The 23,231-nt window shown below is 49.3% G+C and overlaps 2 protein-coding genes across 14 annotated transcripts in view; one reads left to right on the top strand and one right to left on the bottom strand.

The window, feature by feature from the left end:
* The window catches only part of AAGAB (alpha and gamma adaptin binding protein), a 96,448-nt gene extending 77,300 nt beyond the window's left edge, over window positions 1-19,148 (top strand). For 2 of the 10 annotated variants that reach the window (XM_082447627.1, XM_082447634.1), the window contains exons 8-17: window positions 1,858-1,962; window positions 2,422-2,471; window positions 3,128-4,771; window positions 5,592-5,921; window positions 6,553-6,722; window positions 7,049-7,227; window positions 7,853-7,954; window positions 9,769-10,051; window positions 16,773-16,960; window positions 18,638-19,148. In XM_082447627.1, the coding sequence (XP_082303753.1) occupies window positions 1,858-1,962; window positions 2,422-2,471; window positions 3,128-3,205 (233 nt within the window). In that variant the 3' untranslated portion in view covers window positions 3,206-4,771; window positions 5,592-5,921; window positions 6,553-6,722; ... (3 more) ...; window positions 16,773-16,960; window positions 18,638-19,148. Of the gene's footprint in view, window positions 1-1,857; window positions 1,963-2,421; window positions 2,472-3,127; window positions 4,917-5,591; window positions 5,922-6,552; window positions 6,723-7,048; window positions 7,228-7,517; window positions 7,670-7,852; window positions 7,955-9,680; window positions 10,052-16,772; window positions 16,961-18,605 lie in introns of those variants that run through there. The other 8 variants (XM_082447629.1, XM_082447628.1, XM_082447630.1 and 5 more) reach the window with 8 other exon arrangements.
* SMAD3 (SMAD family member 3) overlaps window positions 10,219-23,231 on the bottom strand; it is a 120,325-nt gene continuing 107,312 nt past the window's right edge. For all 4 annotated transcript variants that reach the window (XM_082447482.1, XM_082447483.1, XM_082447484.1 and 1 more), the window contains 4 exons: window positions 22,082-22,294; window positions 19,908-20,045; window positions 17,254-17,398; window positions 10,219-14,774 (listed from right to left, as the gene is read on the bottom strand). In XM_082447482.1, the coding sequence (XP_082303608.1) occupies window positions 14,651-14,774; window positions 17,254-17,398; window positions 19,908-20,045; window positions 22,082-22,294 (620 nt within the window). In that variant the 3' untranslated portion in view covers window positions 10,219-14,650. The remainder of the gene's footprint in view (window positions 14,775-17,253; window positions 17,399-19,907; window positions 20,046-22,081; window positions 22,295-23,231) is intronic.

The raw sequence follows: 23,231 nt of genomic DNA, 5'->3' as shown, positions 1-23,231 counted from the left end.
TAATAGACGTCCTCCAGTCCCCATCTTGACCTCTTGGCGGCATTCAATATTATGAATCGGTCCCTTTCTGAAACATTATCTTCTCTTGACTCACCCAACACATCTCCTGATGTTCTTCCTACCTCTCTGATGATTCCTTCTCTTGCTTTGGAAGATTACACTCCTTTACCCAGCCTTTAAATATCTCCATTCCTCAGTGTTCCATCTAAACTCCTCTTCCAAACCTGTGTTTAAGCATGAAGTGATTCTGTCCACATCCACAGTTCAGTTATCATGTAAACAGATTAATCACAAATTTTTTATCTCTAGCCCTATACACCAACTGCCACCATGGCATGCCCATTGAACTAAAGCAAATTTATTAACCAAGTGCATCTTTAACATCAAATTATCTGTATGACAGTGTAGTAGATGTAAAGAATTATGTTATCATCCTTGTCTTCAAGGAGCTTATAGTCTAAAAATGCAGAGACAGGCCTTGTAATGTAATGTATTGGGTAAAGCCATGGGCTTGGAATCCTGGACAACTGGGTTCAAATCATGGCTCTACCACTAGTAGTGAGATGACCTTGAGTAAGTTATTTAGCATCCGTGGGCCTTAGTTTCCCCTTCTATAAAATAAGGGTGACAAATCTTTCCTCACATCGCTGTTGCAAAAATGAAATGGAATTGTATAAGTTAAAGCACTCAGTGGTGGGGACAAAGCAAACTCTCTCTCTTACTGTAGTATTTATTATAGTAACAGTAGACAGATGCTAGCATACAGAGTAGTGTATGCCAGTGCCAAGACAGCTCTATAAACACTAAGTGTGGGACAAATCCTAAGGAAGGAGACCTGTGAGCTGGGACGGTCAGGGAAGACATCCTAGAGGTGGCTGGCCTGGAGTGGAGGCTGAGTGAAAATTCTGATTAAAAACAAACTTTGATAAAGAAGCCACATGCCGAGGTAGAAATAGTAAAGGATTTGTGGTAAGAAAATAGGAATTTAAATTGGCTCTAGGGGCTTCCCTGGTGGCGCAGTGGTTGGGAGTCTGCCTGCCAATGCAGGGGACACGGGTTCGAGCCCTGGTCTGGGAAGATCCCACATGCCACGGAGCAACTGGGCCCGTGAGCCACAATTACTGAGCCTGCACGTCTGGAGGTTGTGCTCCGCAACAGGAGAGGCCGTGATAGTGAGAGGCCCGCGCACCGCGATGAAGAGTGGCCCCCACTTGCCGTAACTAGAGAAAGCCCTCGCAGAGAAACGAAGACCTAACACAGCCATAAATAAATAAATAAATAAATGGATCATCACGTTAAAAAAATAAAATAAAATAAATTGGCTCTACCTCTGAATGGCTGTAATTTTAGATGAGTTCATTTTTAAGCTCAGCTTGCTTCATATGTAAATTGTGGACAGTGGTATCTGTCCTAACCACCTTATATGGTTGTCAATAACATATGTGAAAATATTTGTTGACCAGTAAAATATGGTATAAATTTCAGGCATTTATTGAATCCGTGGACCTTAGTACAGGGCGTGACCTTTAGAATTGGAAACATGTAAGTCTGAACCCAGGGTCGCAACTTATTAGCTGTGACCTTGAGGAAGGTCACTTGATCTCTGAGCTCTAGTTTTCTCTAGAAAAGTGGAAACAGAATTCCTTGCCTCGTTACAGTGTTTTACGGATAAAGTGAGTTACTGTTCATCTGTGAGGGCCCACTACCAGCCAAGCAGGATGCAGCACCATGAGCTGTACAGCTGGTCCCCAGTGGGCACTCATTCAGTGGTAACTTTCATCAAAGCCAGATTGATTGCTTTTGGATTCTGTGTATTTAGCACATACATAAATAATGTGTGGCGAATCCTTATTTCAGATCCCACGTTAGACCTGGATATTCAAGAACTAGCCAGTCTTACTACAGGCGGAGGAGATTTGGAGAATTTTGAAAGACTATTTTCAAAGTTAAAAGAAATGAAAGGTAATCGGATCCGTTGTGTCTAACAGGTTCCCATATTGATGCGCCTCTATTTTATATAGTAGGATTTTACTTTGTAACTGCTGATTGCATTCCATGCTCTGGCCTCATCTGAGAAACTTGGGTACTGGGGGACTGTGCCATCCTCTGTTGGTAAAAATTTCCTTGGGAAAATTTTCCTCTTTCTTCATTCTTTTTCCTCTTACTTTCCCTTCTTCTCTTGCCTGTCTCTGTTCCTTTCAGTGTGTCTCATTAACATGGAATCAGTAAGATCCCTACCAGTTTACTCACACCATTCCCATCTGGAAAATTTGGAAGACTTAAACTTCCTAACAGCTATAATGACTACACCATAAACGTGTCTGTGAAACCCATTTCCCATCTTCTAGTGTTACAACATCCATGCATTCCAGATTGTCCTGCGCTATTAGATGAATTTCTTAAGATATATTTTCCCCCTAGACAAGGCTGCGACGCTTCCTCACGAGCAAAGAAAGTTGCATGCAGAAAAGGTGAGAAAATCAGTCAGGTATTTATTGAGTACCTACAGCAGCAGGTCCAGTGCTATAAGAATGGTATATCACACTTGTTTACTTCTAAAGTATCTTACTGTGAACTTTTTGTTGGTTATTAACTTATAACTAATTGAATATTTACCCAGTAGTAATATAGTTGCTGCAGTCAAACCAAGATTTTCCAATGTATGTTGAGTGACGTTGGAACACTGAGACTCAGGATGTTTGCCTTCTTAGCTGTTAGGCTGGAAAACGCTTAGTTATTTTGTTTGTTTTGGTTTGGTTATTACCAACACAACACGTTCTTGGCAGGAAATGTATATGGTTTATGGTATTCCATTGTATGAGTGTGTCATAATTTATTTATCCAGTTCCCTTTTGGACATTTAGATCATGTGCCTTTTTCTTCTTCTGTAGTGAAGCTGTGTGTATCCTTATACATCACCTGTGTAAACAGCTCTGATTATATCCTCAGTATAAAGTCTAGGAGTAGAAGTCGTGGGTCAGGGTGTTCAGGGGGTTTTGATAGATGTTGCCAGAGCGCTGGAGGGCAGGGTGTAGAATTTTAAGTCTTAATCAGTTCTGTGTATAACATATGAAACGAGCTGAAATTCAGTTGTTGCCTACAGTTTGTTGCTTGCTTCTCTCCACAGGTGGCCAAAGCTTTCTGGATGGCAATTGGGGGAGACAGAGATGAAATTGAAGGCCTTTCATCTGATGAAGAACACTAAATTATTCATGCTAGGGCTTGACTAACAAAGACCCTAGCTCTCTCTACCTGAGATACTTCCCTACTCAACCCAGTCATCTTTTGCTGAACTCCCCATCATCATGTTGGCCGCCTGACTTGTTTATAGGCTCCTGTGAATTTTAGTTTTTCGTAGGGGGTAAAGCAGAAATCTCTTCTCCCTCAAAATATCGTAAGGGAGTGAGAATGACAGTAAGGAGTGAGAAATTCTCAAATACGCTTTTCTGCTCTAGGAACAGGAGTGGTATGAGGCTCAAAGGCCTGTGTGATATGCCCAAGTTAAAGAAGAACCACCAAGCCACTCCTAGTCAGTCTTTTAAGCAGCATTCCCTGCGTTCACACTTAATCACTGCAGATCAGAAGCTTGTGCCACCTTTCCTGGGTTGTGGATTTTTTCTGTCAAGGAACTTGCTGCTCTGAGGTTTGATGCTTTTGATGGGAGGAAAAATTTAATTTGTGCTGTAGTATAGACTATGTGCCAAAGCCACTGGCCCTCAGGTTAGTCTCTAGCTAAAAAAAAAAAAAAAAAAAAAGGCATCTGGGCATTTCATTTGAAATATAGTATCTAAGCTCATGCTAGAAAGTATTGAGAAACCATTGTGAATTTTTAGACTGTAATAAATGATGCAAGAGTTTCCCACTCTGGTAGGGATAAAATAAACCCTTCTCTACCAAGTTGTGGGTCTGTCGGTACGCGTGTGTAAGAGAGAGAGAAGCTTAAGGAATTCCCTCTATAGGCCACTGAAACAGTATGATCATATCTTGAGATTTTTTGCATTAGTGTTACCATGGAGAAAGTCTTCTTTCTTAGAGTTCGCTACTTGAGATGGCAGAGCTGTGTTGTCACAACTCATACCCTCAAAACAAGGCAAGTTTCCTTTTCTCTTTCTGAAAGCCAGAGATCACTGCCAAAATAGTAACACTAAGGAGTGGGCGTGGTGGGAAAGGATATGAAATGTTAGGCAGTGAATCCCTGAGTACCTTGTGTTACTTCCAGGGCTGGGTGGGTCAGCTCCAGGGGAACTGATCACCAAGGGGAACGTTTCCTGAGGAAGAGTGGGAAATACAGCAAAATGTAATCCTTATTTCTGTTTTCGTAGGCACTTCGTAATGCATGTCATGAGCCTTCACTGTGGTAGTCACTGCCATGGCTCTAAACTGGCTCAGGGCACATGGCCTGAGAACTGCTGCTGGCCTAGTGTGGGTAGGAACCTCTTAGGTCACCAGCAGAAACAAGTTTCAGACACCTTTGTGCAACTCCTTCTAAGCATTGCAGGACCTGACAGATGGCAGAATGACTGCAATGCTCCAGGTTCCGGGCCAGGGCGACTGCGGGAGGGAAGGTTTCAGTGATTGGAGCCATTCCAGGGAACATTGGAGGCTATCTTGCTTGATACTTTTTTCTTCTCTTTTCTCTTTTCTTTTCACTATTCTGAAGGTCTTAGAGACTGTAGTTTACCATCATTCCTCCAGTGTTTCTTTGAGGTGACTGCATCAGCCATTGACTGGGAATATAAGGGAAGCTGGCTCTGGGGTTGCAAGATGAAAGGTGGAACATATTTTTCTTAAAACATGAAAGGTTTCAGAAAATACATTAGGTCACGTGGTTAGGGAAAACAGACTAGAAAAAGCTGTGAACTTGATTTTGTGGATTAAAACAAAGCTAGGTGATTAAAATGTGATTTATTTATAAAGTCTGCTTATGTGTATTTTTATGATTTTGTTGTTTTTTGGGGTGGGGTGGGGTGGGGAAGCCTTCCTTTATTGGATTAGGCATAAATAGCAGATAATCTAAGAGTTTGTCAAACTCACTCTTTTAGAATCCACCATTTATATGTATAATATCAAGTCATGTTTTCAAGATCTCAGCTATCTGGGGGTATTGGCCCCTTCTAGGGGAGATGTGAGATTAAAGTGTCCGGTGGTATCTACTAAAGGCCCATTTTAAGAAGAGTGATCATGAGCTAATAGTGTAATAAAAATTGCATTCTATCTAAAGTGACCTATGTACATGCCACCATAAGTTATGGACTGTCCATCTGGGATTTAAAACAAGAACCTCGGCTTTTTTTTTCCTTAACCATTTTTCTGTTTGTGTAACACAGTGTCTGGCACATAGTGGGCACTTAAAGCTGGTTTGGACTTGCATTCAATAGTTTTGATGAACATGATCCTAAAGTTTTAAGGTCCATGAGTGTTGGGAGGTAGGGAGAGACAAGAATAAACTTTTTATTTCCCTGAGAAAATCATACGTTATGTAATAATTTTAGAGTGATGAAGACATAGATATTTTTATAATTTTAAGATACGTTATCCTGCCAGAATATGAGAAGATTGACAGAACCAGTTTGCTTGCTCTCTATTTATAGAACTTGGCCACATCTAATTCAGAGAAGCTGGAGATTCAGGGACGCTAGACTTAGATGGCTGAGTAATATGGGATGTGGTTCAAGGACCATAGAGCGTGTCAAGCCATTACTGCAAACTACTTATAACAAAGGAAATGTGATCTATTGCTAACTTCGTGTTCCCACCATGGAGAGGTGAGGATAAACATTTTTGCCGTGGCCTGTCAGATTCCCTTAACCTTGGGTCAGTCTCTTGACAATGGCCATCGAGAGAGCACGTGGAGTGCCCCTTGCCCTGCCCTGCCTTGGCCTGCCGTGGAAAAACAGTCTTTGAAGAATCACTGTCTAAGGGTAAGATGAGAGCTCCCTGAACTATTCTGAGCTGGAGTGTTTGCTGATACAAAGCTAAATTTAGCCAACATGTGTCCAGTGTGGTCAGAGGTTTGATTCATTGAACGTTCTGACTGATGGAGACCAAGAATGCTGGATGAGTTAAGAGGTGCCTTTCACCCCCGACCCAAAAAACTTTAAAATAGGCAAGACAGTTTAGCTACAGCATTCTATCATTAAATACCCATTTCATAGAGGACTGTAGGCAGAGAAAGTGTGAAAAATCAGGTCAAGTGTACCCCCTTAGTACAAGATTTTAAAACAACACCCTAACAATTATTACTTGCCCATAATTTGTATGTTCCTAAAAGCATCATGCTGACAGTACAGGGTGAAGTTCTAGTTTTGATTTAGATTCCACTTGGGGTTTAGTTTAGTGATCCATCCTTGCCCCTTTGGCATGTAAGCTCTTGCAGAAAAGGGTCTTAGACGTTTTCTAAGTTTTATATTTTGGGCATTACCTATGCCTGTTATTAACATCACCAGCCTTGCTCTTAATGTAGGTGTCTTTATTCAGAGTTAAGTGTGTGTTACAGTTCCTCTAGTATAGGAAGTACCTTTCTCGATCCTGAGGTGTTTCTTTGATTTGCAGAATGAAGAATTGAGAAGAGGTAATAGCAACGGCGTGATCTTTTGTTGGAACACCACTGAGCCCTGGTCCAGAGCTAAATGATGTGCTGTTCAACTTTGTTCCCCGTCAGAAACGTATTGATTCAAAACCTGGACCAAATGGTTGTAACTAACTGCATCTTTAGAACACAGGTTTGGGAAGAAAAAATTCTTTTTCCTCTAAAATCCTTTTTTATCTGTGTGTATGTTGATAGGCTCAAATACTTGATCCTCACAGCCATAAATCTGTGAGGCATAAATGGGTCACAGAAAGCCTCCCGGGTTCTCTCCTGTGAAGCATGTGACCAACCACTGCCTCTCCCTTTTCTGTTACCGACCAGGTGGCTTTAATGCTACAAAATGTAGGCTGAGGGAGGCCTGGGGTAGGAACTTTATGGAAACAGCAGTGTAATTTAGGAGAGAAGAGTCTGTTCCTTTGAAGCCCAGGGACATGGTCTGCATCAATCCTGTTGTTCCAGGAAATCTCAGGAAGTCATTAATGGTGTTAGAAGGCCTCAGACTTGAAGCTATGACGAGCAACTGCAACCTGTTCCTTTATGCTGGTGAGAGCTGAAACGAGGACTCAGTGCAGCCAGCACTGGCTGGGACCCTCCTCGGTGACACACTGTGCTGGCCGTGGCTGAGCCTGCAGACTTGGGTGAGGATGCGGGTTCTCTTCCCTAGCAGCTCATTGTCCAACTCAGGCGGGAGAAGGGGGCGAGCAAAGTGAGGCTACAAAAGGTCGAATGCCGGGCAGGATGCTGTGTCCAGCCTTAATTGCTGTGGAGGGAGAGAGCCGAGTGGGTTGGGAAGAGCATGATGTGCATCTTGGAGCAGTGGTTCTCAATCGTGAGCCCACGTCAGAATCACCTGGAGGGCCCCACCCCAGGATTTCTGATTCAGGAGGTCTGGGGTGGGGCCTAGGAATGTGGGTTTCTAACTTTCCAGGTGATACGGATGCTGCTGACCAGAGACCACACTTTGAGACCCACTGACTTTGAGGAAGTGATGCTTGACTTGAGCGTTTTGGGCTAAGAATTTGGCTAGATACGTGGGTGAAGGCTGCAAAATTCTTAGTGGAAGCTATGGCATGAACAAAGGTATAGAGATAAGAAAGCAAGGGGTTATGTTGGGGAAACCCCAGTAGTCCAGCTAGAGAAATGGTGGTAGATAAGGATGGAGTGATGCTGAGAACCTTGGAATTCCGCTTTTTGCCTACTCGGGAGGTAATCAAGGAGCCAGTGGGTTTCGAGCAGAAGACATGTAACTGTAATTAATTCCAGGAAAATCTGGCAGCAGGACTAGCCAACACCAACTGATTACCAGTCTGCCTGGAGAGCTGTGTTGAGAAGGATTCTGAAGCTGAGAATGGACCCAGCACTGTGGTGAGTGGTTTTTGCATGGATAGAGAACTAGTGAAAGGTGGTAATTTTGCCCTGTACTTGCCATCCCTGGACTAGAGGGAGACAAATTAGGAGAATATTGGAATAGCTGTGATAAAGGGTAATCAGGAACTTTATTTTGGTGGTATTCCTTCAACCATATATAAGGACTTGTATAGGACAGCACAATGAAAATGGATGGAAAAGACATTTCTAAGGTAGAATCTACTAGATACAGGCACCAATTCATTCACTGAATTCAGCAAAAGTATGTGGTGGCCAAAAGCAGCTGAGGATACAAGAATAAGATATAGACCCTGCTCTCAAGGAAGTCTCAAGGAAGATTCACAAAAGGCTTCCTTTCTGAAGTGAGTCTCAGAGCATTAGGGAAGGTTAGCCCGGAGAACTGGTGGTGTCAGGCGGGGCAGGGGAAGCAGGATGTAGACTGGTGTGACACATGAGGAACTGCGCTTAACACGACGCTGGGTGGCAGGGGCGAGGCAGCGAGCTGTGAGAGCTGGACAGGGGCCAGGTGGTAAGGGTCACGTGGCCCATGTTGAAGGCCTTAGAATTTGTGCTGTGGACTCTGGGGCCGTCTAAGGTCAGGGAGGTCACTGGGGGCAGTGTGGATGGTGCATTTATGGGAAAGCAGGCTGGAGGCTCGGAGAGTGGTTAGGAGGCCATGCAGTTGTCCAGGTGACAGAGGGCCTGGAGTACAGGGCCGAGAGTGGAGGGACAGGGCTGGTCGGATGTGGGGTGTGAGGGAGTGGTGGACGACTGTGACTTCGTGGCCATGGGCTGGGGAAAGGATTGTGATAAAGCGGGGCTGAAGGCCAGGAGAGGGCGATGGTTCAGTAAGGGTAAGGATGACTTCCGGTTTTTCAACTGAGTTTTGAGGTACTTGTGGCACCTCCACGTACCAGTAGCCAGCAGGCTGTTGGATATGAGTCTGAAGCTGGGGATTGATGTCTGGGCTATAAATACTGATTTGGGAGTCCTTAGCATTTATGTGGCTTGAAATCACACAGGTAGATGAGCTCTCTCAGGGAGGAACGTCAAGAGTCCATACACTGGTCTGGGGATACCCCCATGGAAGGGGCAGGTGCAGGCCTGAGAAAAAGAGGAGAGCGGACATTCAGGGCCTTTCCAAAAGGGAGGCTGGATCAACAGGGACAGCTGCAGAGGTGGGAGGTGGGGGGGAGCAAGGAAAAGAAAAGCATGGAGCTGCTCAGGACTTGGAGAAGGTGGGGCGGCGGGGGGGCTCCTGATAAACACAGAGAGTCAGGAAAGGGAGCTCGCTTGGGCAAGGCGGAAGATGATTCAGTTTGGGGGTGTTGTTTTGGATCACGTTTCACAGGCAGCTGGAATTTAAAGTTGTGGCGCTCAAGGAACAGGTTCCTTTACAGGTAGGGATGTGAGAGTCATTTGCCGAGGGATGGACTAGATAAAGCCTTGGGGAAAGTCGTTTAGCGGCGGGAGGCTAGAACTGGCCAAATAACAGCGAAGGTAGGAATTTGATGTAGTTCATGGAGGCCAAACCTATAGGCACGTGGGTGCCATTCCTGGGAAATCTGCCTCCCTCCTGGTACAGCATTGTGTGGACTCCGGTGAGGTCCTGGGAGGGAAGGCTGCTGTAGAAGTGGCCCAGCTAGAGAATTACTCCAGCCCTCTTCCACCTCCCCCAAATTGTTTATTCATTTTAATCATGCTGTTTCTTAATCCACATCAGCTGGGGTCAGTGTAAGATTCAGCCATGGAAAACAATTTTGAAGTCTCTCTCTCCTTGGGTGTTTGGAATTTAAAATGGATTTTCACAGGAGCTAAGTCATGTGAGCTGGAGAGTGTGGAAACCTACTTCTTTCGGAACCTGAAACCTACCTCCATTGCTTGTGGCAAGATTAATCCGGTGGCGTCCACTCACTTGCCAAAGGCTCTCAAATACAAGGGAAACGAACGCGAAGTAACAACACAGAGACAGCGTCGCTGGGACTTGTGCAGCGCTGGGAGACGTGCCAACTGGGAGACTTAACACCTTCACATGCCTGACCCGGAGGCTCCCGCTATCCCTGCAGGACTGGCTGGCACCGCGTGTTGCCCTCGGTGAGTGAATGAGGGCAGCGGGGCTGCGGCAGAACGGGACCTGGCACATCCTTGGTCAAAGTGCACTTGGGCTTGGAGACACTTTTCTCTGAAGCCCCCGGGGCCCTTTAACCTCTCCTCTGCACCCAGACGTGGCAGCGAGAATGAGAGCGAGCTTCTGGCCCAGCAGCTTTTCAATGAAAAGTTTATTAGAAGGGCACTTACAGGGGAGAGAGAAGGAGAGGGAGGGCACAGTTCTTTAACAATAGGGGTACAATGCTTAAACAGGTGCTCTGCTCTTAAGATAAAAGTTAGAAAAATCTAAAACACTATAAATACATGCTTTTTACAAAGGTATTAAAAAGGTCAGGCTGGCTGAGAAGGGAAGGTAATCAACATCCTCCGCGTTCTTTTTCCCCACCCAAACAGGAGTCCAGCCTAGTTGCAACAGCAGCACTGAGGGTGAATGAGGGATGGCTCCATCCCTCTGTACAGTTCTCACCCCTAGAAAGGGAGAGGGGCTTGGTTCAGAGGCCCCCACGTAAGGGCCTGTATTCGACTCCGAGCTGCCTGTGTCACATGCTGCCATGTGGGGAGCCAGCCTGGGTCGGTCATTCCAGGTGCTGAGCCCAAAAGCCACTGCACCCTCTACCAGCGTTTGGAACTGGCTGTGCCCCCTCTCTTCCCAGCCACTGTCCTTGGGAGGAGAGCCTTTTACAACTTTCTTCAAAAAATTAAATAGTTATCTGTCTTGAATGGTTTTAAGAAATTATTACATAAATATAAAAACACCAGAATGCTCGAGTGTACATTACTTTAGCATAAAAAAAAAATTACAGGATCACTTGAGAGAATTTCTCAATCCAGTTTACACAATACACGAGTTTTTGCATGTGATAGCTGTGTTTCTGAAAGAGTGCCTGTAGAGCAAGTCATTTCCCCACTCTTCCATCAGAGATGCCTCATCTTCATTTTTGATCCATACATTTTTCTAATTTCCCACCCACTTGTGGAGTGGCTGATATTCCTGAAAGACTGTTACTTGAAGGGGTTCTAGAAGGGAACGTCTATGCCACACAAAGAAAAATGGTACAACTTAGCTGTGTTGAGGTTTCCTTCTAGCAAAGATGTAGATTTGGGAAAAACTCCCAACTCTGCCACTTAGTCACACAGTAAGACACAGGGCCCAGAACCAAATTCATGCCCTCTCTTGCTACTGGTAACCCCCTTGGTAAACAGTCCCCTGAGCAGTCTGCAGATTCCTGTCCCTCCCTTCTCCTTTTAAGGACTACAGAGAGTGGCCTAATGTGAGCTCTCGCCCCGCAGAGACCCTCACGGAGCCTCAGAAATGGCAGCTTGGGGCTGAGAATGAAATCAGATATCTGCCGTCTCCCCAAGCTACTCACATACATGCATGACATGCACACGTTACTTAAAGAAAGCCTTTTTCTGCGGTGTGAGTAAAAGCATTTAGCCCTGGAATACGTCCAAACTCTAGGAAGCCAGAGGGAGATGGAGAAAAACAAACTAAGCACAAGATACGTGCTACAGCTCATTCCAATACATTAACAATGATTTAAAAAAATAATCACCATGGTAAATAAAAAAATACAGCACAGACAACATAAGGACAATGGAAAAGTCTGCCAGCAGCCTTGCCCTCATGTCTGTTCTTCCTAAGAGTCCAAGTCCCCGCTCCTGACTCTGGGCTTGTCTCAGAATGTCAGATCTGCAGCCTGCCAGGAAGGTGGCCAGCAGAGAAGACTGGCCAGCACAGGCCTGTAACCCGAACCGCTGGGGCGGCTACCTACTTGTGCTGGAAGGCTCCAAGTACTAAATAAAGTTAGGAGGGGGGAGGGAGTGGGAGGAGAGGAAAGGGAATACAAGTTGGCTCCTGAGGGAGGTGCTGAGGCCAGGATCTAGGGCCCCGCGCTATAGCTACTCTCAGGTTAGCGTCAGCACAAGCCGCAAGGTGAAGGTGGCCTGGCGGGGAGCCCGCGGCAGGGGAACAAGGCACGTTGTGCAGCCTGGACAACGGCACTGAAAAGGGTCTCCAGCAGCTACCGTCACCCCCCAGAACTGCCCTGATTTCCTGCTGCCCCTTTCAGCTGTCCTTTAAGTTTTTCAATGTATAAATGCCTTCAGGCAATAGGATTTTAAAACTATTTTTATGACTTGAAGGACACTACTGATACACGTGCCTCAAAGCCACCTACGCAGCCTCTATGGTGGGAATGAAACCAGATCCTAACTTCTGGGTACAACCAAATTTCTTTTCAATGGTGCTGAAGGTGGGCTTCCCCACTTTTTCCTCACTCATCCTCCTCCAGCAGTCTAGTCTATAAAGAAAAAGGGCCAAGTAAGTAGCTTTTGGAAAAACACAAAATTAAAACTTCATGCCTCCTAGAAGTAGCCTTTAGCTTTGAGCACTGAGGGTTCTAAGACACCATCCAAATGCAGCCAGATGTGACCAACAAGATCACCCAAACTGGGCTGTACCTGAAGCCAGTTCCCAAGTACCTGGGGGACAGCTGTGCGCCGTAGGAAGCCCTCATAGGAGGTCACGTTAGCAGGTGGAGAACGCGGGCCCTCAGAGACTGCTCCCCGTGGCTTTTAGAGGGGGCACCACGATGGCTTCAGCTGAGGCCAAAATGGAATAAGAAGTCATACCATGAGTCTCAGACCTGACCGGGAGCAGGAACACACATCCAGGAGGTTCAGATGATTTCCTGTATCTAAAAGAAGCAGTCCACCATCATTTCATACCAGGCACGAACGTCAGACTTGCAGCATCTGGCCCCCTCAGGTGGAGTGAGGGACGACACACTGTCTCCGGCTCTGTGTCAACAGTCCTGCGCGAAAACCAGTCCAGGTCTGGCAAGGTACTCTTGTCTCTTCCTGTGTCCTCTGTAGGCTTGGCAAGCAGCTCTCCTACCTGGAAACTTCAGGGCTGGAGCTTCAGAGGCCTAGGATCCTGCAAGTGAGGCACCCAGGAAGCCCCCAACATCTCCACATAGCATCAGAAATGTCATCACATTTGAGGTTTATACCTGCCAAAAGTGTACACTTTCTTCCCTTCACCTGCAATTAAGACAGGACTTCCATAGGAAATCCCTTTATTTTTCCTGGTAGAAATCCATGCAAAAATATGGGATAAGTCATTTCATACAAAAACAGCAGCAAAGTATAAAGTACCAATTGCAAGTGGCAATTCCGTCTGCTGTATTCTGCAAAAGGCCAGTAGAAGAGGGCTCTTTTTTTTTTTCCAGTTGAAATAACTTATAGTAGTTTTCTCACTAATTGCCACTGGGAGCAGTACTTACTACACATTATAACTGCTAGAGTTGTCGCTGATGATCCTCTACTGTGAGCTAGATAATCTCATATCCCAGGGGAAAGATGACAGACCTCTTTGCACCAAACCTGCAATTTTCAAAGGTGTAAAAAAAATTTTTAATAGCCCTTTCATTTGCTTTTGTGTTGGCCTGAGAGATCTTTCCCTCCTGGTGAATTTGCTTCTGTTAATTTTAGCTTCCAAAAGTGCTGGCAGGTGTCTTCTCAACAAAACCTGGAAAAGCTTAACTTCGGCGGAGAAGTTGCTGGGTCCCCCTCTGGTTTCCCAATCAACATGCCAACCCAGGGTTTGTTTTTTTTTTTAAATATAAAACAAAGGTTTAAAAGAGCATACGATAAAGTTCATTTAATTAACGCAACTGACTACATCAGCCAATATAGCCGAATGCGTGAGAAAGCGGAGCGAGCTCTTACAGGTGACCGGAGACCCACGCACCGTGGTGGTGCTGCCTCGGCCTGAACACCATCACGGACAACTGCCTCCTGCTTCCCAGGAACACGTCACATAATTCAAATCTCTTTGAGATTAACGTGATGCTACAAACTATACATTTCCTACGTGCTGAGCCTCAACAGATCCTTCCAACTGCTGGAAATGCAGACAACTTGAAGAGTGTTCTTAAAGAAGAGGTGTCACCACCTTTTCCCACCGGTCCCTGTGTGCTCGGTTCTGGACACACTCGCTCACACCAATCAGTATGCTCCCCGGGGGGTGGAGACAGACAAGACCCCTCCCCACCCCAAGTCAATTCAGTCCCCAAGGGTGCAAGGTCTGCCGCTGCTGGGGTTCAGGAATGCTCACTGGAAGAGGAGGGCTGGGCCCGAGGTGCGCTCATACCCCTGCCTGCCGGCTTCTCCCTGCCTCTAGAGCGCCCACGGCGAATTCCGCACTCAGTCCTGACCACAGGGCCGTTTCCTGTTGGGCAGTGACATCTCAGTTTGCTGTCATTAAAAGAAAAGGGGGCTGGGGGAGGGGGCAGGTGGTAAAATACTACCTGTTTGCTCAAGCCACCAGAGCAGAAGCCATTTCTTGCCCTTCACACCAGGGCCAAAGGGCAAATGTGTTCAGCAGACACGGTTGTTCATAAAAATCCATCTCTGGGTTTGCTTTCATGTTCTGTAAAACAGGCTGGTGCCACTTTGGTTGAGGGAGAAAAATTTCTTCTTCTTTGACAACAGTGATTTGAGTTCTGATTTCTCCACCTCCTACATGGCCATTTTCCCCAAGCCCACCCTCCCCGCCCTCCCCCTTCACACCCAATGTCTCTAAGACACACTGGAGCAGCGGATGCTTGGGGAGCCCATCTGGGTGAGGACCTTGTCAAGCCACTGCAAAGGCCCATTCAGGTGCAGCTCGATCCAGCAGGGAGTGCTGGTCACGGTCTGTCTCCTGCAAGACATTGGGAAAGGGGTGGGTTGGGGGATGTTAAGAATGTGCAGAAGCACACACTGACATGTCAGAATGCCTTTTCCTGCTTTGGTGACAGGCTTCTTCCCAGAGCCAGAGATACAGACTGCCTTGCTAGACTCTGTCCTGGAGGAGGTGCCACTAAACTTGCTGAAACTGCCGGGCCAAACTCCAAGCAGGAAGGGCTTTGAGTAAATTAGGTTCTCCTGCACCAGGGAAGGAGGTGGCCCCCTTAAGAGAAACATGTAAGGCAAATTCCAGGGTACCCCAGAGGCCCCCCCGGTTGCCTTGATGGGCTCCTGATGGAGAACCTCAGCCAGAGCAGAGTTCTCTCTGGTCCCCCTGTCCTGAGAGGGCACCTACAGGTCCCCTGCCCTCAGCCCCTACCCACCCCCAGCAGGCCGCGATGACGTGCGTCTGCCTGATTGAGGGGTGTTTCTTACAAAGCGCCGACAGAGTCCACATGCTGTCGGTCCCCAATGTGCTGATACAATTCCCATCTATGGCCTTATTTTGGAAAATCTTACGAGCAGAGTGAGCCATGGAACAATTACTGGAAAAAACCAAGGCACACCACACGTTTCTTTTCCCCAAAGCACTTTGTCTAAATTCGGGCTGGTTGATGACGCAGCTTGCAGGCAAGCTCCCAAAGGCCTCCACTGAGCAAAGGCTATCTGCTGAGGCCGGAGGCGCTGGTGCCAGCTGGAGGTGAGAGGCCTGGGCCCTGCTTTCAGCCACCTCACAGGAAGGGGTGAAACCTTACTCTCCTTGGCCCAGGAGGCAGGAGGAGGGCGAGACTGTTCTGGGAAGGGGCCGCACCACCAGTTCGGTTGCTCTGCGGTGCTGCCGGGTGGCAGTGACGTGGTGGGCTGCACAGGGCTGGGTGTGCTGGCAGCATGTCCTGCACGGTGACACAGTGCCCCCAGGGAAAGGCTTCTGCCAGCAGGGGCCTCTTCCCAAACACTTGAAGCTGGAGGACTGCAGTGCCGCGCCAGGTCAAGAGCTGCTGGCCCGAGGTCACCACCCTCCTTGCTTGGCCTGCGCTTCTCCCGAGTGGAGGGTTAGAAATGGGCTTGCAGACTCCGCCCTGGCGTGCCTGCCTGACCTGGGTGCCTGAGTGTAGCCCTCTGGACTGCAGTCTGAGTGCTAACAGGAACAAATGGACCTCCCTCTGGCTCTTTTCCACTGGGTCCATCTTTAAATATTTCCCTTTCCCCAACTAAAAACAAGATTAATTTTCTAACCTTTCAACTCTTGCTCCCTAAATGATTCAGCCAAGGCCAAAAGGTGAGCTAAAATGTCCCTTGGGCTGGGCCTTTGGGCCTGGGCTAATCTCAGGCCATCATAACTGGGTTGTAAGTTCCCCGACAGCTGACCACTCAGATAGCTCAACTGGTCATTCATCCCAGATTTGAGAGAGACCCCAGAGACCAAGGTGCTGTGTTCCCTGGCACTGTGGGGCAGACACGGAGAACAGCAGCTAGAGTACGGTAAATGAAAAAGGAGGATTTTATGGACCGAAATCCTCTAATGAGAATCTGACTTTCCATAAGTCATGCTCATCTGGATTTCATTATAAATGGTGGCCCAGAGCCAATACTGAAATGGGTTTGGCCTGGGTGCAGAATGACTGCAAAACAAAATGGATTCCAAACATCTGGAAAAATGGAGAGAAGGGGAGAGTAACTTGCAAGGCGCTGGCTCCAGCTGACGTGTGGGCACCTCTGTGTCTGCCGCAGAGTCGGGGCTGGGCACACAGACCTGCCTCTAGGGGAAACTCCTGTCCAGGTGTGGAAGGAAAGAGCTTCTCTAAGCCCACAGGAGAGTGGCCCGAGAGATTCGACAGAGCAAACCAGGGACACCCCTGACCAGTGCCATGTTTAAACCAGTATGTGAAATTCTGAAAAAATCATTTCTGAGCAAGTAAATTTTGTTCCTTTGACTACCCAAATCTCCTCCTCTCCCTTCCCTGATTCTCAGTTTTAATATCCTAGATCCTCAGGGTCCCCAGGTCAGAGGTGGAGCCACAGAGGAGAGAAGGAACAGTGAGATGAAGACTTAACTCCCCAGAGAGGGTCGTCCTAAAACCATCTGTCCAAAACGAACGAGGAAGATGCCAAGAGGACACAGTCCTAGGCTCAGCTTTTCCACAAATGATGCAACTCCAGGCAAGTCGCTTTCCCTCCCTGGGCCTTCGTTCCCTCATCCATACAACGGGGACAATGCCGGCGTCCCCACCCAGGGTTGTGGTGAGGATGGAATGCTCCCAGGTCCTGAGAAACTGAAGCACTGGGCGAGCACTGCTCAGCTCTTGTCTAATGGGACTTGGCCCCGCTCGTATCCCTGGTCCCTCTGCTCTATGGGGAAAGGGCCAGCCTAGCTCATCTCTGGGGAGCCCTTGCTCTGTGTTCTGAGCCACCTGCAGTCCCCGCATCCCGGGGACAGGCACCCCAACCCTGACCTGTACTCGGCTCCCCAGCCCTTGACGAAGCTCATGCGGATGGTGCACATCCGGGTCAGCTGGTACACGGCCTCGAAGCCCTGGTTGACAGACTGAGCCAGGAGGGCGGCAAACTCCTGGTTGTTGAAGATCTTCAGGTTGCATCCTGCCAACAGAACAAAAACAGTGCTCGTGGGGACGAAGAGTGCACTTGTCCGGAGCTCCTCTCCTGGCTAAAGCCCCCCCCCCCCCACCGCCGGGTCACCAGGACCGGTGTTCCCATATTAGCTACAGATTCCACGCTCCACACCACACTGGGGGTGGGCCCATGTGGTCCCTGCCCCTGAAGCCATCACCGCCTTGATGGGGAGATGCAGCTGACACAGGTGAGGGGGGAGAGTTAAACAGTGGCCCATAAGCTCCAGTTCCCAGAGCTGTGGGAAGGCTGAGGAAGACAGTAAAGTGAGCCCAGGAACAAGGGAAACGGTTGGGAGAGGTGGGCCCTGCCCTGGGCGAAGGGGCCAAGGCAGGACTCCAGGGAACAGAGGCAGGGTCACGAGCCTGAAGGCCCACGTGGTGTGCAGGTATGGCCGACCTCCTGGGGAACAGGAGTCCTTGCCCTTTGATGGAGGGAGCATCAGAGAGACGGGCCAGCTGAGAGGCTACCCGGCCTGCCGTGCCAACAGGAGCTCGGCAGAGGGTCCTGGGCACCTTCCACCTGGGCTCCTCCAACAAATCCACCTCTGCCCGGGCCAGGAGGGAGCGAGAGATCTGGGCCACACCTTGGCCTCTGGGCACGAGGCTGGGGTGGGGTGACATTCTCGGCAAAGTGAAGGTGTGTACCTACTCCAGGCATAAAACCAGAGACAGGCACACATAAAGTTTACAGTAAATCTCTTGTTCGAAGTCCTACCGCCTGAGTGCCAGGAATGTGTCAATCAGAAAAATAAAAGACAAAAAAAAGCACATGCCGAAAATGCCCAAAAGGTGAGCTGAGATGACACTAACGGGCCACCACTGTGCCCCTTGGCTTGCTGTGTGACTCTGGGCTGGTCACTTTCTCTTCTAAGCCCGTGTCTCCCTTGTGAAAGGAGAGGCTGGCCTCAGAGGCCTCCCCAGCTCTGACATTCCATGAGATAACATCCAGCACCGCAGCCAGCTGCCCAAACCAGAGAGAGGGAGAGGGCGGGGCCGGGGCATGGGCAGAAAGCCAAGTGCGCATCTGGACTTCCTCTTCTCATTTTCTCTGAGGGGAAGAGGGGTGAAGCAGGGCCCAAGGTGGGTTCCGGTCCCCCGCCCAGCAAGCAGCAGAGGAGCACACAGCCCTAGGCTCATCCTGGCTCGGCCACTTACTAGCTGTGTGTCCTTTGCAGGTAGCCTGACCTCTCTGAACTTGTCTCCTCAGCATGCCTCCTCGCCCGAAGAGCTAGAATAACTGGTGAGGACTAAGTGAGCCCCAAGACAGCCGTGTGCTCTGTAAACGCAACCACACGACGTTCCAGAAATGGAGAGCACCACGAGCATCTGAAACGCTTTGCATTCTTAAGTGGATCCAGCCCATGACCCACCGCTCCACCATCACCTGCTACTTAGTGAGCAGGAAGACATGCCACACACATGCCGCAGGCAATGGACTGAGCCACACACTCTACCCACCGGGCATAGTCCACACTCTGCGGCTGCGTGCCCTGGGAGAAGTGGGCTTCGGCGGGGGCTTCCTGCCTCAGCTTTCTAAATAAAGAGGCCTTGGATGAGATCAGCCACCTGCCTGGTCATCTACCCAGGCCTGGCCCTGTCCAAGCCACCCTCTGGGGTGAGCCTGCCACCCCTTGGAGTACAGGTGGGATTCGTAGCCCTACTCAGAAAACCCTCAACAGTCCCCCTGAATAAAAGCAAAACTTTCTCATGTCCTTCCATGGCCTGGTCCCATCATGTTTTCTAAACATGTCTCCCGACTGTCGTTTAAACGGCCTCCACTGCAGGCAGAGTGCAGCCTACGTGTGCCCTGCCCTCCATCACCTCTGGGCCTTTGCCCATATCGTTCCCTCTGCCTGGAATGCCCTCACGGTCCCCACCCCACCATCACCCTATGCCTAATGCTTACCTACCGCTCCAAGACCAAATGCCTTCTCCTCCATGAAGCCTTTCCTGATCCATCCTAACAGTTAAATGTGTTTTTCCCCTTGGATCCAAGAGCACGTTACCTGTGCTGCTTGCATGGTGCGTAGCACCCTCCCTTGTATTAAACGCATTTGTGTCTTTGCCTTGTACACTCAGCTGATGGGTAAGGTCTGTGGGGACAGCAGGAGGGCTTCCTGCACCCCTCCATCCCCCTACAGCATCTGGCATGGCTTTAGGAAGGAAGGGAGGGAGGAAGAAAAGGAAGGAAGGAAGGAAGCAGGCATACTATCTTAGCATCTATGCACACAGGCAATAAACAGGTACCCACAGATCAAAGGCGGATCTGTCAGATGCTGCGTCTGCTCCCCGAAGGTTCGGGGAGGTCACAATAAGACAGCAAGGCAGAGAGAAAACCCAAGAGAAGCATCTCCAGATTGTCAATGCAAACACCAATGAGGAGAAAAGGTAAGAGAGAAGAAACCTTTCCAGCATCCCAGGCATGTGCCGCAGAGGAGAGGACCTCAGGGAAAGGGTGGGTATGTCGGTGGTGTTACCTGGTGGGATCTTGCAGACGGTGGCTGGGTGCCAGCCGTAGCGCTGGTTACAGTTGGGAGACTGGACAAAGATGGCACTGTCGCTGAGGCACTCTGCGAAGACCTCGCCTCCAATGTAGTACAGCCGCACGCCTCGCCCTAGAGAGATTCGGGTCAGAGTGGTCCTGGCACCAGCTGAGGCTACCAAAGGAGGCAGAACTGCAGCCGATGTTCCAAGTGACTGGTTCCCTGCCAGGGTCACCAGGCAAACAGGGCCCAGAGCCCAAGTCTAAACACACAGGGAAGTGGTGGGTGATGCTAGGTTGCCAAAGCTGGGGAGGCAGACGACAAGAGGAAAGAGCATGGGTAAGTCTTAACAGCAGCCTCTGCCAATGACCCGCCATGGGCCTCGGCCAAGTTACTCAGCCGCTGAGCCTCAGTTTCTTCATCTGTAAGATGGGGGCAACAATAATACCTACCTCATGGAGCTGCTGTAAGACACACAGCAAGTGCCTGGTGAGCAGTAGTTGCTGCTGCTACTACTACTAGGTCCCTTCCCCCTCCAAGATTCAGAAACTCATTTAGTCAGCCTGCAGAGCTCCTCCTGAGGCAGCAGATACCCCAGGAGCCCTTCACTGCAAGGATGGCTTAATTAGTGCCGCTCCCTGTACCTTTCTCCCCTCGATGCATTTTTCTAAAACATTCCATAGCTTTATATCATTTACTTTTCCTTCATCTCTTAAATCCACTCCAGATGGACAGAAATTATTTTTAAATTGGCTCTGCAATTCAAGCAGTTACATAAACCCTCTGACAACGAGTCTCTGCTCAGCCAGGGGATGTTCTCTTCTTCTGCCTGGAAGGTCTTTGTTCCCACTCCTGGGGGCCGAGGCCCAGAGGGCCGGGGAATGGAGCCAGCTTTCACAGGCGCAACGTGGAGTGGGATGGAAACCAGGTGACCGGCTGCAGGCCTGCCTCCTCGTCCCACCACTGTCCCCGGCCCCGCCACTCCCCAGTTCTTCCTGGCTCAGTGCTACAGGACTTGGCGGCTCACAGACACCAGGGTGCTGACAGATTCAGGGGCCACTAGGAGGCGCCCTGGAGTTATGTCAGTCAAGAGCGGGAGGTGGAGGTGGGAAGACCCAGACCCAAAGAACAAAAATGTTTGGGTAATTTTTGAAATGTTATATTTAAATATAGAAAAGTATAAAGTGAGTAAGTAAACACCCGTGTATACCACCGAGGATCTTTTTAAAAGAAAACAAGTAGGAGGCTGTCTGGGAAGGACGCAGGCTCAGGGGCAGCAGGGGGCTCTTTGTCACTGTGTTACACACTTGCTGTGTGGCCTCTGCAGGGCTCTGCCCCTCCCTGGGCATCAGGTTATTATTCCCTGGAAAATGAGCACACTGGCGCAGGCCCATGGCTTCCAAACTGTTCTTGACTGTAAAACCCTCTCTCCAAATGAAATCTTCTGTGAAGGCACAAGATATAATACAAACAAGAGCAGAGGTGCTCTGGTTCACATGGGCCCAGACCCCTGCTGCCCTGCCCAGCTCCTGAGTTTACTCTGGAACCCCTCGGCCACCCTGCGTGCACTGAACAATGTCTGAGGATACCCACCATCTCTACACCATCTCTATGGCCCTTCTAGGACTCTGGATCGCAAAGCTGTGAACATCTTCAGCATGATAATTTTATGAGCAAACCAAGTGACACACAGCATGGCTTCACCCTCCCTAAACTAAGTGATCTTTCACCACGTGCTGGGTGTCAGGAGAGAGTGTTAGCAGCAGTGGTGTCCCGGCAGCGGGCAATGCTGGTCTCTCCACCTCTTCTAAGTTCCTAGAACCATCATATATGAAGTGAACAAACAGAATATCATTCCTCCAAAATAGACTATATACTTGTCCACCTATCAGTACTTCAAGGGTATTTTTATTAAGAGAATTGCACAGTTGCCTTTCTCAAGAAAGTCAAGTGTCTTCCTCTGTGGCTTTCAAATTTTCAGAAATGGTCTCTGAGTGGGAACGATCAAGCAACTGGAACTCTACCTGTCTGGCCCCTAAACAAGGCAAGACAGAGCTTGGGGGACGGGCATGGGGGAGGCGCACAGTGGTGGCTGGTGGGTTCTGGCAGGGGCTGTGCTGGGCTGGGGCACGGGGTGGTGTCATGGGGGGAACGCGGCCGCCCCTTACCGATATGCCTCCGCGTCAGCTCCACGGCCGCGTTCCTGTTGACATTGGAGAGCAACCCCAGGCAGAAGCGCTCTGAGTTGGAGGGATCGGTGAAGCCATCCACTGTCATGGACGGCTGCGAGGCGTGGAATGTCTCCCCGACACGCTGGTTGAGCTCGTAGTAGGAGATGGAACACCAGAAGGCCGGCTCACAGTAGGTGACGGGCTGCAGGTCTGGGGAGACAGGCCGGGCCGCTGGGTCAGGGGGCTCCCCGGCCCCTGTGCTCCTGGATGGGGTCCGCTAGATGCTCTGGAAGCCTGTTTCCCCACCTCTCAGGGCATTATAATCCCCCCCACCCTTTTACTGTGTGAAACTCGCAAGATCCAGTGGGACAAAATCCTCAGGTGTTGGGAGAAGCATTCCACTGGCCTTGGCACTTTTTATTAGTTTGAGCTCACAAAGGCCCTGCCCTGCCTGGCCTGGCCTTGGGTTGAAGCAGTATTCAAGGAGGTGCTGGGTCAAACCCAAAAGGCCCTGAGACCAACAAGCACCTGCCTAAACGCACCGGACAGGCCAGGAGTGCCCACTGCGGTCTGGCCACGCCATCTACCTCTCTCCCAAGGTCCCCAAAGTAACCCATGCTGATCTCTGCCCCCCAGAAGGGCGTGCAGCTTCTGGCTCTGCCTGGTCGTGGGCAAACTCCTAGCCTGTCGGGCGGCAGCATCCAAGCCTGTGAAATGACAAGGCTGGTGCGGCCCAGGGGGTCGCGTCTACAACCGCACAGGCACCAGGCACTAGGCACCGTCTACAGAGTGAACTGGGTCCCTGCCTCTTATTACGGAAACTGTCTTCCAAATGTATCCAGATGCCATCTGTCGGGGTGACTAAGACACAAACTCACCTAAAAGAAGCTCTGAATTTATCCTAGTTGTCAGTCTGTGTCTCGGTCAAGGGCTCCTCAGAGCAAACTGCCATCCTGTGAGGGGGCGGTTCTCAGAAGAGGTGGGAACCCCTGAAATAGAGGTTTCCCCTCACGTGCCTCCACATCACCTTTCCCGTGATTCCCTACGCCTCCTGTCACCTCCAGCTGTCCCAGGCTCCACACCTGCCCTCCTCCTGCCTGTCTGTGTGTCATCTCCCACCTTAGGGTCCATCCTCTTGGCCCTGGGC

The sequence above is a fragment of the Balaenoptera physalus genome, assembly GCF_965194825.1.
Source record: "Balaenoptera physalus genome assembly, chromosome: 2".
In the NCBI taxonomy this organism is placed as follows: Eukaryota; Metazoa; Chordata; class Mammalia; order Artiodactyla; family Balaenopteridae; genus Balaenoptera; species Balaenoptera physalus.
The sequence above is the reverse complement of the archived record's forward strand: the minus strand, read 5'-3'. Positions and strand labels throughout refer to the sequence as shown.